Below are 18,499 nucleotides of genomic sequence, written 5' to 3'. Positions count from 1 at the left end.
AAATAATGAAAAAGTTAAGAATGCTTAAACAAAATACTTGCTTACTTCTTTCATAAACAATGGCGGAATTCTTAATTCATACATTTATGTTTTATATAAATTGCAGCAAAATCATACTAATTTATTCAAGAATTGGCTTACTTAAAAAAAATAATTATATTAATTTTGTTTTTGATATAACAAATTTTTGATAAATTTCTTAAGTTTAAATTTTTGATATATTAACATATATTTTTATTTTTGATGTTATAGATTTCAGCGAAGTCGTAATAATTTATTCATCAATTTGCTTACTAACCTTTTCCGAATTATTAATAACTGTATTTTTGTTTTTACTAAAGAAAAAAATGAAAGAAAATACAACAAATTATATTTATTTAAGATATATCTAAATTTCCATTTTTGCTAAATATAAAAAGAAGATGGAAACGTGTTTTAAATAAATTCAAATACAAAAAATATTTTTGATAGATTAAAATTATCCTTTTCCATTTTGCTAAATAAGAGAAACGCGAAGAAATTAAGATATTCAAATACAAATAATACAAATGAAAATTATTTTTAAATAAATCCGAACTCTTGTCTGCATTAATTTATTAATTGTAATTTGGTTTATAACCACCATTATTTTAATAGGATGTATTTTCTACTATCACTAATCTATCTAGAATAACAAAAGACCCCATTTCAGCTAAGTGTACGACAATTATCAGATGTGCGAAACAATTACCTGCAAATCGGAAGTAGTTAACTGCAGAACAAATATTAGCATAAAATGGTCACACCAAATTATGGTTAATTGTAAGGATGTGGCAAATTTAGTTTCGCAATAGAAAATCTTGTTATCACATTGGATAAGTAGCGGGTGTTATTCTACCTTTAAGGCAATCAGATAACTCGCACCTATATAAACAGAAGCCACTACCAATATCGTCACTCGCATTCCGAGATCTTCTTTGGTATAACCATCGAAAAGCTCTGACATTGCTCTCATACTATTTACCTCGATCGTTCATATGCAAAGTTTCATTTTTGCCAATCATTATCTACAAACCATGTTTAGAACACCAAGTCCTGCACGTGCCAAGGTGATGACGGCGAAGAGAATCATTTTAAGACGCACTCAGCATAATTTCCGACGAGCCTGCGACCAAATCGTTCTGTTGAATCGACGAATGGAAGGCGTTCTTTACAGATACCATCAAGCTCGTACGCAGACGAATCGCAGCTTCCGGTACAAATTGCGCCTGCGCCTAGCAATAGTAGAAGGAATCCGAAACATGTTTTACGAATATGCAAACCGAAAGGCATACGAGATAGTTAGTCTCCGACGAGACCTTTTCGGCGAAATCGTGGAAGTTATCAGTGATGAAGCTGCTAGTGACAACTTCTTCGCAGCCGACAGTCAGGACTATGAGGACCCTGACACCGACGAGTATTCCAGTGACTCCGACATAGAGGATTCTGATGAAGAATATGAAACCGACATGGAGGTCGAGTAAATTCACTTTCTGCTACCAGAAGTGACCAAAACGGCCCTTTTCAGGGCCAACCAAATATTTAGAAAGAATGAACCTGTTCATATTTGTCTATGGTTTATTGTTGCATCCCTACCCATTAAATAAAGCCCGATAGTACCTTACCAAAATTTCCCCCTAGAATGAAACGCAGAAATATATATTTTGGCTGGAGATCAGAAACAAAAATCAAAAAATCGACTAAGGATTTCGAATCCTAATGAATTAGTAAATATCGACTTAATTTTAGAGAAAATCGAAATAACCTGAAGTCGTGAAGTCTGCTCGGGTCTACCATCTTTCGACGTTTAGGTACAGTACCGGCTAGAATAGCGTGTAACTGTCTTCTAGTGTTAATGTAACTAGCCTTAGATAATTCAATATTTAAATAGATTCTTTAAAATGATTTTAAAACCAAAGGAACGCTGCTGAAATAGGCGCTTTAATTATAGTTTGATAACGTTTTCCCCTGAAACAAAAACCGAAACACCTTGACGTGTTCAAAAGGATGACGTTTTAACATTTATATTGTATGCAATTTAAAGCATTAAATGTCTTGATAACGCTATACATTGTCGAATAAGATATTGCATAAAATAAAATAGTGCATAAACAGTTTCGAGGCAATTTGTCACTTGGCGACGCTAAACTAAGATACGTTAAACATGTATTTTTAAATATATTTAATTGGATATTCATTTCGTGCAGTCTGTTTCGAAAATAACATGACCGTCATGTTTGACACGAGAAAAGAAAAATTGACGGTACAAATAAATAGATACATTGTAATAATTTAACTTGCAGTCAAAAGCCGGTATTGGTATTTTTCTTTAAACATTGCAATGACGTCACAAGGGAAAGCGAAATAGGTAAAACGAAAACCGTTGAAAAGGAGGCGAAAGCGGCTTCGGGTTTCTTCCGATATTACTTGAACTTGGTCGATATTAATCAATTCATTATGGTTCTTTTTTCCTTAGTTTATATAAATGTATAATCAAAGCACAGAAGGCACTGAATTTGTTTGGGTCTTTGAATGTCAGAAAGGTGAAGGTTGTGAGATTATAAACCAATTTGTTTTTGTATAGTGCCACCAATTCTTTCCAGTGTTTTAATTGTAGTAAATTGGCTATAATACTAATTGCAACACTGATATCCAATTCAATGTTTATTTGACTTAAACAATTTGAAAAAAAAAATGAGTTGCCTTAACTGGGATTTGAACTCCAGACTTCTTGCTTCCTAATCGAGCGCGCAAAACCTTCGCCTACGATGAAGAAAACCATACTATTCTAAATTAGGGTTAGTAACCCTTATTATTTCGTTTAACACAGATGTAAATAATCATGGAGCTTACTATATGCACGAATATCTATAAAGAATAAAACAATATTAGAAATCTTCGACCATTCAGGAACTATTTTGCTTGAAAATTAATGCGCCTGTCATTTAACCATCTTTACGCAGTGATCTCCCTGAATTTTTTGGCGTTAGTGTACATATAAAAGGAAGTAACCGCTTCAAAAAGCGGACTACTTTCGACATTTGCAATTAACAGCATCAGGGTCTGAAATTTCGCTACCATTATTTGTTTGGTCTGACGACCCAAACAAATAAAAATCAGAAAATCGGTATATAAATTTAAGCAAAGGTTTTATAAATTTAAGCAAAGGTTTTATTTATTACATTGTAATTTCGCATTAAAACCTGCATAAAGCATCATACACAACAATAATATAATACAAATTACTAGAAAGACAGAACGATTTTGTCGCACGAATTCAAGTTAAGAAATATTATTTTACGCTATGAATGCGTAAAAAATGTTAACAATGTAAAATTATATGCAAATGATATGTTAATGATATGTAAATGATGTGTAAATAAGCAAGAAGCCAACAACCTTTCATTGCTCAATCAAAATAATGTTTCTTAACGTTGAAGATATTTCATTTTATCTCGAGAGAGCTGTCCGGCATTGCGACGATTAAAAATTGTATGTAAGCATATCTTGCAAAGGGAGATTATCACTGAAGTCATTGGGCGTTTGGTTTGGTAAAGCTTTCCGGTGACCAGGATGAATGTTTAAAACCAATCAACCGTTCTGAGGCCCACCTGAAACGAAAAGATGGAAATAATATACTTTCTTTAGTGGAAAACAGAAAAGTCAAAAATATACATCTGGTAGAAAAAAATTATCTTACTTTAATAATACACATTGACACTGACCAACTACGGAAATTTAGGTTTGTTGGATTCATGCGAGAGGGGGGGGGGGGGGGGGGCAATGACAACCTTAATAATGGATCTATATTAACAATCATCCTCCATTGATCCGGATGCAGTATGTGATTGTAATTGATACTTATTGGTAAAATGTTTCATTCCTAAATCCCAAATTATGTTTGTTAAAGATATATTATGCTCATCATTAAGTAAACTATTTTAATCATTGAAATTTATTGTATATCATTAAATTCTTACTGAGCATATCTAATTTGAATTAAAGAATGAAAAATCTACGTATGGGAAGCTGCGTTCCCTATGGGTCAAGTAAAATTGGCTCTTTCTGAAAAAAAAAACTACCAGTTTTTTAATTGACACTATATATTCAAATTGTGACCAGCTGCAGTGAGTAGAGTCTTAAAAACATCTGCTTCATGTGTAATAAAACATGTTTATTTTAGTTTTACAAAGACAGTGTATAGCTATTATCAATATTTTCTAATAAGAAATTTGCTCATAGTATATCTTTAATTGATACACAAATGTAGATTTTACAACCCTATTGACAGACCCACATTATGTAATAGAAATGCTGTCATCATTCGTAGTCGTCTGCAAATGAATTTACAAGGTGAATGCTGACAAGGGAAATAACTCTTGTCGTCATAAACACGGTAAATGTATATTTATTAGAATTTGTAATGCTATGGAGGAAACTAACTACTAAAAGACAATATACTTTAATGGTGGTCATTTTTTTCCTGTGTTGGTGGGAGGGACATCTATTGACCTACTAATGGGACACTACATACTTTTATTAAATGTAATGTGCTATACATGCCCTTGGAACAGTCTCTCTTTTACAAGTAAGACATTGCTGTGTGAGGTACACAAGGCAAACATTGCATTTAATTAGTCCGTTTACTTTTGTTTGTCCTTTCTAAAGAAGCAAAAATTTATTCGTTTCTATGCCTTTAACAAACAATATTTAGAATGCAGTGTTCTTTTGAGTATAAATACGAAACAAAAAATATGAAAACAAAACTAAACCAACAGAGTAAATAAAATGCATCCACGTACCGAAGAAAGCCTGTTGAAATCCATCTTGCCAACCTGTAAAATTTAATAAAAAGTGTCATTTTATAAGTATTATCATTCATCATATAAAGAGTCTACAGCTTTTAAGAATGCGTCTAGTACTTAAGATTTTTCCCCGGTTTTGTCCGTTTATTTGATTGAGTTTTACGACACAGTATAGGTCATATGGCGACGTTCCAGCTTTACTGGTGGGTGAAGACCTAAGATGCCCTTTCGTGCATTATTTCAGTTTAGCAGAACCACCGCCGTTCCGTAAGCTAGCTGGAAAGCTTCCACACACGAAAGAGTCCAAACTCCCTGGAGGGATTCGAACCCACAGCGGTGAGGACAAGTGGTTTGAAGGTAACGACCTAAACCACTCGGCCACAAGTTCACCTCTAACTTCTTACGGTCTTGAAACATTAACAAAAAAGTGTTTACTTTTTTTAAAAATAGATGTTGTGATGGTAGATATCTTATCCTGTAAGGGGACATCAGTGCGTGGGAGAACGGCGTTTACGAGTCGAACAGTTTGAGAAATATACGGAACTTTTAAGAGCAAAACCATTTTTTTTTCAATGTCAGTAGCCAGACCTAGCTATAGTTGTGCTCATACGTGTATAATGTCATATTGTAAATGCATTGATGCGTGCTACCTGTTTTATGAAATCAGTTATATGCATAGCGATAACCCCAACCACAAAAATAAATAAATAAAAATGATATGGAGCGAGCTACATGTAGCTTGCTGGATAGTTCTGTTTAATGAACGAAGCAAAAAGCATTAGCCGAGATTAAAACCAATAGCGTCCTGTGGAGATTAAGGCTTTGCAATACTGGTTATTTTCCTTAAGTGTTATATGAGCCGTGTCATGACAAAAACCAAAATAGTGCGTTTGCGACCAACGTGGATCCAGACCAGCCTGCGCATCCGCGCAGTCTGATCAGGATCCATGCTGTTCGCTATCAGTTTCTCTATTTGTAATAGGGTTGGTAAGCGAACAGCATGGATCCTGATCAGACTGCGCAAACCCATTATGTTGGTTTTGTCGTGACACGGCTCATATATATATATATATATATATATATATATATATATATATATATATATATATATATATATATATATATATATATATATATATATATATATATATATATATATATATATATATATATATATATATGCTTTGCCAGGTAGGACTTTTATAACTGTCCAGAACAGTCAGTTAATAATTTAGTAATTCATCATACATTGGCAATTATTCTAAAACAAAATCTAACTAAAATTTTGATTTGGACAACTGAATTTAATTAAATCATTATCTTCCGGGCGAGTCTGTACGCATGCGCAGTCGTAGCATGTTCCATACTATTAATAGCTCAAGTTTTGTAGTCACTTAAACATTGAATTGCCTATTCCAAAGTCAAAGCTATGCACATCTATTACACAATTGACGAAGGTTAATATATAATAATTGACATAAAATAAACTATATATTTCACTTACGTTTGATATCATTTGGTACACAGGCGGTTGTTGTAGTCTTGCTGAAGCACTCATTTACTAAGGATAATTTTTCCATTGGACAGCAACAGAAATTTGCTCCACCCATGTGATTACAGTTGTTATTTCTACACACATTCACCACGTTTTTGTCTAATGCAAATTTACAGATACTTTTCATTCTATTGCTCAGCTAAATAAAGAGAAACAAATCATGTGAATGACATTTTCAAGAAGGCGGGTATTACTTCCCTTGTTTATTAAGAAACAGTCTATAGTTGTCTCCCTTTACTCCTTTTATAGGTCAAATAAATCAGGGTCATTGACTGTCTTGACACTCAATAAAAACTCTAACAGAGGCGAAATTGAGGAAATAAAAATAAGCCCACAAACAGTCTTCATCAACAGGTCTAATTTCTTGAATTGTGTTACTTAATTTTGTAAAGAGATATAATTAACAAATGCTGCACACTGACTATTCAGACTAAAATATCTGTCTATCAATGCATAGTAAATGGCGATGGCAATATATACCGAACCTATAATAAAAGAGAAGATTTTAGGGGTATTTTGTTTGCCATACAAAATACGTACATTTTGTATTTCATACAAAATACTTACATTTATCTGCTATATCTGCTGTGTGCCATACAGAATACATATATTTTGTATTTCCAGCTAGGAGCTGGAAATACAAAATAAAGCACTTACTCGTTATAAATACATGTGAGCCGCGTCACGACAAAACCAACATAATGGGTTTTCGACCAGCATGGATCTAGACCAGCCTGCACATCCGCGCAGTCTGATCAGGATCAATGCTGTTCGCTTACAAACCCTATAGCAAGTAAAAAAGGGATAGCAAACAGCATGGATCCTGATCAGACTGTGCGGATGCGCAGTCTGATCAGGATCCATGCTGTTCGCATACGCACTATGTTGGTTTTGTCGTGACGCGGCTCATGTAGCGTCTGAAGAAGGCTGACAGTGATACGATGCACATTTTCTATGATAAAATTACCGAAATAATTAGTTTGAAACAACACAGAATTGTTTTTCCAACAGAAAATGAAAGATGAGTGCCGCTTTAAACGTGTACCGTGCTGGAATATCTGTTGCAACCAGTATAGAGTCCGACCAGCCTGCACATCCACACAGTCAGACTGGGCTCCACTTTTGGCTTACAGACTACTTTTTTTATCGTAATTTTGTCTGCCAAACACAAGCTTTCAAGACAAATTCGTTTCAGACAGTGGCATATTTTGTTCGCTGGTTTTTTTATTTATAGAAGGTGTAAATTTACTCACAATTATAATAGATTTAAAGCCATCTAATTGGGTGATCCAAGCCGGCCTGCAGTTTCCGCAAGCACCTAAAAACAACAAAACAAAAATACAAAATGTCTTAAGATAATAACAAACATTTAAAGCACGCCGCCACATTTATCCTTTTTTTCATGAACATTTTGAAAATGTATTTAAAAGACAGATATTATGAAATGAACAAACAAAGTAATTTACACATTGAAAACTGTATTTACAATCCACGTAAATTACCAAAAAGCGGTAAAAATATGCATAAATATCCTTACCTGCGTTTGTAACGCAGAAGAAATAAGGTGATAAAAGCTGCAAAATCAGTTATTTATAGCATATAAGGTATCATTTCTTGAATCTTGAATCTTTTTACCATTCGTAAACAATCTTAGTAAGCTTTCCAAAGTTTTAATTGTCTTAAATTATTCTGGTTCATCTGGAGGCATGCAGCTTTAAACACCTGTCCTCATACAGTCATTTTTTCATTCTTCCTGTACATTATGATCAACGATTTACATTTTTTTATACGTATAACTCACAGTAGAGAAATAATGTAAAAGAAATATTTTTAGTGTTCTTGTATATGAGCATATTTTCCACGTCCTCTTTATCTTTAAAGGCCCATTATGCATCAGAAATGCATTCGTTTTTATTTCTTAAAATGTTTTTAATGTTGGTGTACTTTTATAGTATCCAAAAAATTACTTATTGGCCAATTACTTAATCTTTTTGATATGTTGCATTCACAATAATTTCAATTATAGTGAATAAGTATTTTGTATGAAAGTCAAAATATCACTTTGTTTACATTTTGCTCTTTTTTATGACAACTTATTGCCCATTTATTGCTGCTTTCATCAGGTAGCAAGTATCTAACATTCTCTAAAACCATTATTTAAACATTATAAAATTCATGTTTGCTCTTTCTAAAGATGTAAAAAATTTATTTGTTTCTGAGGCATAATGCGCCTTTAAATCAATCAAAATACATACTTGGTTGGTTAGAGTTGTTCTGTGAATTCTGTGAAGGCGATGGCGGGGCTTGGCAAACGCTCAGACGGACGCACAAGCAAACGAACGATAACAAAGTTATCCAATGTGAATATTTCAGTGAGATCTCCATGAATAATCCTGCGTGTGATATTGTCAGTGTATTGTCAGCGTAATAATGACCAATGATAAACACACTTTAACAATTACAATCGTCCTGTGCCTATCACTTACACTCTCTTTATTATAAATGTCGTAAACTTGGAGGCCCGTCCGTCTAGCTATGTGGTTTTGTCAGCGCAAGATCGACGGACGGTGTCTTAATTCAAATTTTCACCGTTGTCGTGTATTAAAAACTATATAAGTGTTATAAACTGCTTTGGTCGGTGTTGGGAGCTTGCACTTATCTTCACCGTCCATGAACAAGATCAATTAAACCGAGGCGGCAAGATTTTTAAAGCTTTCTTTAGGCACTCTGTTTCTTTTTACTTATCGTTTGCTTCACGCTCAATGCCATCTTTGACGTTTTAGAAAATATGAATGAATAAAAGAATTACCCAACTTGTTTATTAAATATCATAGTCGATAAATTCGCATATTAAAATCGAATACCAGACCAATCACGTGATAGTAAATAGCTTTATACCAAGGCCAGTTTTGTGCATATACCTGGAATTTGACGTCTTATACAAATAACGCCGGTTATTACAGAAGTTTAACGAAAATGTTGCAAGGATAAAAAAAAATTACACCGCTGATAATAATTGACGATTATTCGTAAATTTACGGAAAGAGAGATTACTTTATAAATTTGATTTGATAAAAGTTATTGACGTAACAAACTTTTAACATGATCGATTTTTTTTTATTTCTGATATAACGTTGTAAATACTGTATAATGGCTTACAAAAGCGTCATTTTCAAAATTAAAAATTGTTTTAATACTATTATAAATAAGACTTATCATTGGTCAAAACCAGTAAGAATCTTCAGTAGCTATTTCAAACAACGACGTAATATGTCATACTACAATACGTCTCGGAATTCCGCTATTTGCGTCATAATCTATAGATAAGGCGTCACACTTTTCTCTTTCTCTCGACACGTGGACGTCGTTGAGAAGGCACAGGGCATCAGCAGATTATTGAAGAACCAATGCTACGTGAAAAACGGCAAGTTCGTATGTTTTCTACAGATACGGCACGTCACAACTTAGCTTGCATGACGTTAACTGCCAGTATCCTGACTGACGGCGAGGGGAGTGGCCCTACAAAGTAGTCAGAGTCGACGAGGATGGTGAACTTGGGTGTGTTAGCCCCTAGTACGAATGGCGGCTTGTAAGGCAGACCCTTTTAAGGGCTACCCCCTTTCATTATTGTCTCTGTATTTTTACTGTACATTTAGGTTCTCATTGACCGCCGTACAGTGACTTACTTTGGCTCAAAATTCATATCTTTGGCTAATACTCCGTTAAAATTGCATAGAGGTAAATTATCACCACTTTATGCTTCAAAAATAACTCTTTAAGGGCATGGCTGGTGACATGTCTGGGGTCCATACTCGACAGCGAATGGGCGGATGGACCCTCGTTAAACATAGACCACATACAAATATACATACAACAAAGCGTCACACTAAAGAAGAGCCTCAATTGGGAAACCTAGAGAAACCGCAATGAGACAATATACAATAAGCTTTCATGTTTATGAAGAAGTATATTATTTTAATAACAATAAAGCCGTCGTAAAACACGTCACTTTTATTGACTATTCTGTCATGTTCAAAGCATATTTGTCAGCCCGAGGCTTCACGATCCAATGTTCTTTTTACCTTCAAACATTATAATCAGAGCTATTTAAAGTGTTGCAATATGCATTTTGACGCGTCTTAAGTCATGAACAAGAATGTATTTGTTTCAAACGTTAAAAAACAAACGTTATTACGTTGTCCTGCGGAACGTCAATTTCAAACACCTGTTACTGAGTAATTTTGTTTATGAGTTACAAGCGTTAAAGGTGATGGGTGTAATATGTATTGTGTCTTATTGTGAATTTTACCTTGTTTTACGGATTGCCGCTGTTATAAAATAGGACGGAAAAAAAACAAAGTAATAAAAATCAGTGTTGGAAACAACAAAGTAGGCGATGTAAAAACTTATATAACAAGCCAAATGTCGTTAACGTAACAGACGAAAACACGTTAAAGAGAAGACGACAATACGTTAACTAAAAGACAATAAACTGATAAATAAAAAACAACAATACGTAAACAAAAAGACTACAACACGCGGATTTGTTTAAAGGTAATTTGGCACTTTGCTAGCGGCCTTGTGTCGACGTCTTGCATTCTAAAAAACCCCAATTACACATGGTACACTGTGACCTTTTCATTCACATAACGTATTTTTTTGTATTCATTATGCCTGTTTTCTAATTTGAAAGGAAACATTGCATTTGCTTCCAGAAAAAGTTGTTGATGTCATTCTACAATGTATAGTGTTATGAAATGACTATATGTCTTTGAAAGCATAACTTTTGTAAGATTTATATGTGAATGCTAAATAAGGACAGTTTTATACGCGCTAAATTGTTGCTACATAGAATACATATATTTGTTAAAGTACCGATAACATGTATAAAGAAACGGAAATTGTAGATTCGAGCATAGAAACAAGGAATTGTCATTATATGAAGTTTCATTGTGAAAACAAGTTCAAGTTCGCTTCGTGAGCTCACCACAGCTGGTGACACGCGCGAAGAAGCATAGTGGCGTACCTGGTCGAGCTCGAACCTTTTACACCAGGGTTAGATTGGCACACACCAAAACTATTAAGCAAACGCCTCCACATAGTGTTACAACTTTAAAACAAATTTCGACATAAGGGCTTCGATGGCCGAATGTCCTTAAAATGTGCAAATCATGAATCTCTCGGTCCTTAAACTGTGGGTTCGAATAATGCAAGACAATGACATTGGGTTGTTTAAACAAACAAGCTACAAGGTAAGACAGAAGACGAACGTACATGCATAAAATGAAGCTAAATGACAAAAATAAATCGTATCTAGCGGTGCATTTAATATCAACATTTATTCCAGGAAACAGCAATAAAATACAAACCTGTAATTAATATTCTTTGTAGCAAAGACGTTTTATATATATGTATTGTATGTTTTGTTATTTTGTTTAAATACAATGAGTCAGAAAATGTCGCCAATCTTTGTATGGTGGTGCATTAACGCCATGCCTTGATATTGCAAAGTCGCATTACGTGAAGTATAACCGACATTTTTATTCTTTGATATAGAATCGTTTTGTATTCAGTAATTGCTTTAACACCGGACGAAGGGAAAACAGAACATTCGAAATTCTGTGAAATGACATTGATATATCCTTTTCTTAATTATGGAAATTATATTTATTTCGTCCTTCCGGTGTCTTTTAAAATTCAGTAATCGTCTATAGGTCAAGGCGAGATTTTGGCGACACCTGTCTTTACGGAAGTTGGCGAAATCTGCCGATTTTTTGCAAGCTGTTGATGAATAGGATGCAAATATTTTGTCTAATCATAAGATAATTAATGCAGCTCAAATGTAATGATTGATATCACCTCGATCACATTGATATCACCTTGCATTTATGCATCAATAAAACAAACCATTAAAACGTGAAAGTGCTCGTGCCCTTCTTGAACAAATATATGACAATAACCCAATTACAAGAAAATTTCATTAATGTTATGATTATACCATACAAACTAAAGTGTTTCATGTATAAATATGTTTTTATTTTCTCTTATGTATTTATCTATATTATTTTATTTTTTTCTTCGAGGGGGGGGGGGGGTTAGGGGTTGGGGATGGGGCGGGTGGGAAGGGATTGGTTTAAAAGTACTTTATAGAGTGCTTTATATTTTTTGTGAGTCATCAATCTGCAAAATGTTAAAGTATAATGCATTTGACACACTTGCCAATGCGGTCCTATCTCGAACCAAACCCAACTGTGACCGGGCAGAAGTTTGTGAGAGTTGCATAATTATGTTAACCGAAGATGGGCTCAGAACTTGTAGGCGATGTGAAGCTAAGTGTTTAACTTTTAGGGCGATTTCGGCTGTGTAGTAAGGTTATTGACTCCTCGTCGCCTTGTCGGAGACTTCGGATTCTTTCAGGTGGGGAAGCTTTCCAGGTAGCTTAAGGAACCTTGATTCACTCGGAGGTGAACTTTTTTATGGCACATATCGATCGTTTTACACCGTTATCATAAAGTGGGTAAAGCGGGTGTTTGTAGGGCGTGGCGCAATGCATTAAATTAACATTGACAAAAAAATGCTGGATCTGTCTAATTGATCATTTAAGTTCATAACTTTAACTAAAGAGAAAAAAGAGAAAAATAAAACAACAAAAAATAACGCCAATAAGCATTAAAATTGAATTCGCCCTATGTGTGACCACTTGCCTGGCAATTTGATTTCCTCAGCTATTATACTTCGCAATAGACCTCTGACATAAGGTGATTATATATGGCACTACTTCAGTTATTTTAGTATGATTCCGCAATTTTTATGCTATGATTTGATTATATTTATTGCTTTCTATTAATGTCAATCAAGTCAATTGAAAGAAGATGCATGCATCACAAAGAGTTTCAGATTTGTTGACCAAGTTGATTTTCCCCATTTTTTTTGTGGTGTCGAATCCGACTTCATGCCATGATATGGAGTTGTATATATATGTTGACTTTGTTGTGCACACGTACGAAAAGGGGCGTCCGTAGCTGAGAAGTTAAGGCAGTTAACTTCAAACCAATTACCCCTCACTGCTGTGTGTTCAAATTCTACCAGGGAGTTTAGATTTTCCCATCCAGCTTGCTCACGAAATCCTTTGCCGGAAAAAATGCACAGAAGGGCACATGAGGCCGTCTGCCACCAGTAAAGTTATCAAGTCGCCATCGAAGACAAAATAAGGGCTTACTCCAGTATTTAGGGTTTTTTTGGTTTTACAACTTATATCGACAAGTCGATTTCATCACAGCTGGTCCTTTATATATATAAAGCATATTTAAATACTCGATCAAAAAAAAATAATTTTCATTGTATACATCCTTTTGCCGAAATAATAAGGGTCTATGAAAGTGGAAGAAAATCAAAAATCAAAATTTGAAAAATAAAGGGGAGATCACTGCGTTGGAATTGAGATAATAAAAGTTTAGAAATTTAAACATTTTCCCCACATTTTATTGAACTCGAGACAGACAACAAATGAATACAAATATTACAAATGATGTGATATTTTGTTGTTTTGCTTTTTATGTGTCGTTTGCTCACTGATAGTGCTGATTTGGATCCCAGATGTTGAGTCGGAAGATTGTCCCCAACCATGCTGAAATTGTAGAAAAAACGAAATTAACATACACGTAATTAAAATAATTTTCCGACACCGCCTTCTTTACTTCAAATCACAGGCTTTTCTCTTGTGCAGATCTGAAACCCACCAGAAATTTTGGATACATACCAGTCTGTTTAAGATCAGCTCCTAATTTAGCTACGCGCAAGAAATAACCTAAAACGATCTGATATTTAGTCATATTGGATACATACATGTGAGGACGCTTTCAAACTAGCCTACAATCCTTTTCTTTCGCCAGTAAAGCTATAAAATGGCAAAAATGTCATATGGCCTAGATTTTCGGCTAAACTTAAAATTGAACTATTTGTTTGCCTATTCCATCATTATACATGTGTTTGACCAAGCCAGGAAACTAGAACAGCAGCCTGGCCTCGCAAACTATACGTATATTAAGCTTTTGAATATCACAATCTTTGGAACAGTAACTGACTGTTCTAAATTCCTACTTAATCCTACGCTTGGTTCCAACGTATAAACAACGTTAATCAAACGTCGCGTGAATGCTGACTCAAGGTAAACAATCGAGATAGTTTTGAAAGATGATTCATGACATACTAACAGCGACATCAAACGAACCTAATTTGTCTGTATAACAATTTTGACAACCGGAATGAAACAAAAGTCATTAAGATCTAGACAAAATGGCGACGGACACGATTCATGTAATTCAAACAATACGTACGCTGTATAGATTTAGGCACACAAAGAAACTCCGGCGGGTTGCCATGGTAACATGCGTCTACAGAAGGCATACATCTGGACGGACAGCACGTGAATTCTACAAGATTTTTAGGACAGACATCTCCCTCGTGGTAGCATGGCGAAAACTTGTCGGCAAACTCACACATGGGTTCGGATACATTCGGGACGAGACCAGCCATGCTGTGTACAACATCGACCCACTGCGGAGGACAGCCTGTTCCGCAACCTGTATCAATAAGCGTTACGAATGCAAAATTTAATATACCACAATCATTTAAATCAAAAACAACCATCGTCGTTAAAAGTCTACTTAAATTAAGCATTTTCATAATCATAATATTTACCATTATCTTGATCAATGCCATGATCGTCCTGATCAAGAACATGAATGCCATGAACTTGATCATCAAGGTCGGTATCATGATTATCTTCTCGGTCATCTTTGGAATTAATATGATCACATTTAACATTATCTAGATCATCATTATTGTCATTCAAATCGTCATCGTTGTTTCGTTACCAGTTTATCACCACCACCACAACCACCACCGCCATTAATATCATCATCATCATCAACAACATTATCATCATCATCATAATTATCATCATCACCACTACCACCACCATTATCATCATCATCATTATAATCATAGTCACCACCACCACCTCCATCATCATCTTTATCATCATCATCATCACCACTATCATTATCATCATCTTAATCTGCCTCACCTACATCATCAACATTATAACAACCACCATCATCATCATCATCACCATCATCATTATAATCATAATCACCACCACCTTCATCAGCATCATCATCATCATTATCATCATCACAACAACCACCATCACCACCATAATCACCCTCATCATCATAATCATCGTCGTCGTCTTCATAATCATCATATTAACGTTAAGGCTACTGTCGCCAACAAATTCAAGCCATGTGACAATTGCAGACAAATATTAACTGACATATCTTCTTCGTGGTCTGCACTGTTCGCTACACAACCAATACTTAATTTTAAATAATTCCTTATATTTGATTAATGGACACGTCCAAATAAAGATATTTAGCCTGGTAAAGGTTATCTAAAACCAACTCAACCATGTCGTAAAATACGAAACTGTTTTAAGAGTTCAAGTTTAAATGAATATAAGCATATGGATGTATATAAACATGACTGCAGTATTCAAAACTACATTATATTTTCATTATATCGTGACAGCCTTAAATGAATCAGTGTCTCGTTAAAACGTCAAATGTCGTGAATAATGTGCATAAAATAACGCTTCTTTACACAATAAAACAGAAATGTATACACATATATACATATACATGTACACAATGTATAATTCCTTTTTTAATTTTTTTGGGGGAAAAGCTCATGTAGTTTCGGATTTATATAAGTAACTGTTGGAAGAACTTGTTTTGCAATCGAACTAATATAGATATTTTAAGATTGAACAGTTTCGGCCTTTCGGTAATGGAATGTAAACAAAACTATGAGAACTGCTAAGTTTGACATATATATTATTATTAGTATGTGCATAAAACAGTCTTTTTATTAACAACACGTGTCACGTGTATTCTTGAAATTAACAAAAGTAGATATTTCATATACGAAGAATTAAAGGTACATTATCCCTAAGAAACGAATAAATTTTTACTTCTTAAGAAAGGACAAACATAAATTTATTACGTTTAAACAATGGTTTTAGAGCATGTTAGATGCTTGTTGCCTGAAGGAAATATCGACAAACTTGTCATAAATTTAGCAAAACATAAACAAAGTAGTATTTTTACTTCCATACACAATACTAAATTACTGTCAATGTACTAATTGCCAAAATGCAACAGATGAAAAAGAAAATTTAGGTAATTGGCCAATGAGTAACATTATTGAAACTGTTAACGTACATCAAAAATAAAAACATTTGAAATAAAAGCATTTCTGGTGCATACTACCACCATTTAATGGGCCTTTAATGATACATTCAATAATAACATAATTATACTTAAGGCTTATTTGTGATAGAACCGGAAATGATTAGCCCTTGATTCTCAAGTATATACCAGACAACCGGCAATCTCGGACAGTATAAACAAGTTTGAGTAAGATTTAATTAATACTCTTAACTTAGCCTAGAATGGGCTGTTTCAAAGTTTCAGTTTTAAACAAATTATATATTATTAATCATATTTACTATTTGGAGCATATGCTTTTCCTGTCTTCATGTCGATGGCGTTTTGCTTGTGATGCAAAGGAATCACGAGCTCATTGGAATGAATTCTCGTGATAATGCGACGACCACGTGTCTGTGCGCATGCGCCAAGAATACACGTGAACAAGATGGCTGCTACCAATGAAGCTGGAGCGTTCATTCTGTCAGAGTTCCGCATGATGACACTTGCTTTCTAGCAAAAAACAAAATGTAGTCAAAATAATGTACATAATATTATGATGAAATCAATGATCTTTAGAATTTAAAAATTTCGCAACACCTTCATTTTGTATACATGTTGAGAAAAATATACATGTAGATCTATGTCATATATTCTTCTCTGTGTAAATTTAGCATTACATGTTTATTTACTCTCATGACTTGTAAACCATTCAAAAACACTGAAAATGGAAATTAAAAGTTTTATATTAAATAACAATGACATTATTGTAATTCTTATTTTTTTTAATAAAAGTATCTAAAATAATTTTGGAGCAACCTATTAAGTTACCGCATATAGTTCGAATTTAAAAAGGTAACGTTAACACTGGCAATAGAGTAGCGTTAGTTTTATCATTCTAGCCTGTTCGATTAAATTTTGTGAATAATCACCAAATAAATCGAGTGGTACCTCTCAAAATAAAATTGATAATTATTTAATTCACATGATCCCAATGACTTGGTTACATTTATTATCATATTCTATATTAATACTAAGACTTATTCACCCCGTCCCCTTCAAGAAATAAATGAATTAACACAACAAACGAAAATTCGTCAGACGCATTTAATACTGACTATTTACAATTTAGTAAGATGACACAATCATAATTTACGCACCTTTCTCCTCCAAAAGAAACTATCCAAGTGTGAATTCACCTGTTAACATTTTATCAAGAATAAACGTTCACAAAAAGAACAATACATCATTCATTAACCTATTTAGAATTGGACAGGCGCACACGATTACAGCCGTAAAGGTTTCACAAAAACTCATTACTCGTGCGTTTATAGCATCTAGTGCATTAAATCATTATATTTCTTTTGCAAATTGATAATCTCGACCAAAATAGCAAAGTCCCTATGTGCATGTACCAGTCCGTATGTCCGGAAATATCAGTCAAAACCGGTTAAGATAGCAGTACATGAATATACCACCACATGAATATATACTAGGTTCCAAAAAAAAGTGTGCCCTTTGTTTTCGGCGGTTTTTGTCTTCTTCTAAAAACTCGAATTCGACCGTCATGATGACTAAGGTTAAACCTAGACTCATCTGAAATATAACCCGATGGGTTTTATATTGATCGAGTGTTATGTCTGTACTTAGTGGACTAAACAATGCCCAAGAATTTGAAAAGAAACGTCTGCTAATTTTCTAAATATTCAACATTAAAAAGTGCACACTTTCTTTTGGAACCGAGTATATGTCCGCGCATGAAAATAGGCCCGCGTATTTTTGTTCGGACCTTTTTTATTTTTCATGTTATATTGCGCGAAGCTTCAACTCCATCTTTATGACATTTACATTAT

The 18,499-nt window shown here is 34.2% G+C and overlaps 2 protein-coding genes across 2 annotated transcripts; both read right to left on the bottom strand.

Annotated features, from left to right (window-relative positions):
• Window positions 1-3,166: 3,166 nt before the first annotated feature.
• LOC132725947 (uncharacterized) lies at window positions 3,167-8,869 on the bottom strand. Its single transcript, XM_060711168.1, has 5 exons — window positions 8,634-8,869; window positions 7,632-7,696; window positions 6,328-6,517; window positions 4,821-4,853; window positions 3,167-3,629 (listed from the first exon to the last, which is right to left on the bottom strand). The coding sequence occupies exons 1-5, from the start codon at window positions 8,761-8,763 to the stop codon at window positions 3,610-3,612; spliced, it is 438 nt and encodes a 145-aa protein (XP_060567151.1). The 5' UTR covers window positions 8,764-8,869; the 3' UTR covers window positions 3,167-3,609.
• Window positions 8,870-13,838: 4,969 nt separating this feature from the next.
• Window positions 13,839-17,959, bottom strand: LOC132725948 (uncharacterized). Its single transcript, XM_060711169.1, has 4 exons — window positions 17,807-17,959; window positions 16,949-17,159; window positions 14,715-14,960; window positions 13,839-14,005 (listed from the first exon to the last, which is right to left on the bottom strand). Exons 2-4 carry the CDS (start codon window positions 17,142-17,144, stop codon window positions 13,947-13,949), a joined length of 501 nt encoding a protein of 166 aa, XP_060567152.1. The 5' UTR covers window positions 17,145-17,159; window positions 17,807-17,959; the 3' UTR covers window positions 13,839-13,946.
• Between the last annotated feature and the right edge of the window lie 540 nt (window positions 17,960-18,499).

The sequence above is a fragment of the Ruditapes philippinarum genome, unplaced genomic scaffold (assembly GCF_026571515.1).
Source record: "Ruditapes philippinarum isolate M1 unplaced genomic scaffold, ASM2657151v2 ctg473_1_1_1_1, whole genome shotgun sequence".
In the NCBI taxonomy this organism is placed as follows: Eukaryota; Metazoa; Mollusca; class Bivalvia; order Venerida; family Veneridae; genus Ruditapes; species Ruditapes philippinarum.
The sequence above is the reverse complement of the archived record's forward strand: the minus strand, read 5'-3'. Positions and strand labels throughout refer to the sequence as shown.

Excerpts from the sequence above, each read along its gene's own strand:
- LOC132725947 (XM_060711168.1), bottom strand. The coding sequence starts at position 8,763 with ATGGAGATCTCACTGAAATATTCACATTGGATAACTTTGTTATCGTTC. Across the intron at positions 7,697-8,633 it reads GAACAACTCTAACCAACCAA|GTGCTTGCGGAAACTGCAGG; the intron begins GTATGTATTTTG and ends TGTTGTTTTTAG. Across the intron at positions 3,630-4,820 it reads ATTTCAACAGGCTTTCTTCG|GTGGGCCTCAGAACGGTTGA; the intron begins GTACGTGGATGC and ends TTTTCGTTTCAG.
- LOC132725948 (XM_060711169.1), bottom strand. The coding sequence starts at position 17,144 with ATGCGGAACTCTGACAGAATGAACGCTCCAGCTTCATTGGTAGCAGCC. Across the intron at positions 14,961-16,948 it reads AAAAGCATATGCTCCAAATA|GTTGCGGAACAGGCTGTCCT; the intron begins GTAAATATGATT and ends TTATTGATACAG. Across the intron at positions 14,006-14,714 it reads TGTGCCTAAATCTATACAGC|CATGGTTGGGGACAATCTTC; the intron begins GTACGTATTGTT and ends CTACAATTTCAG.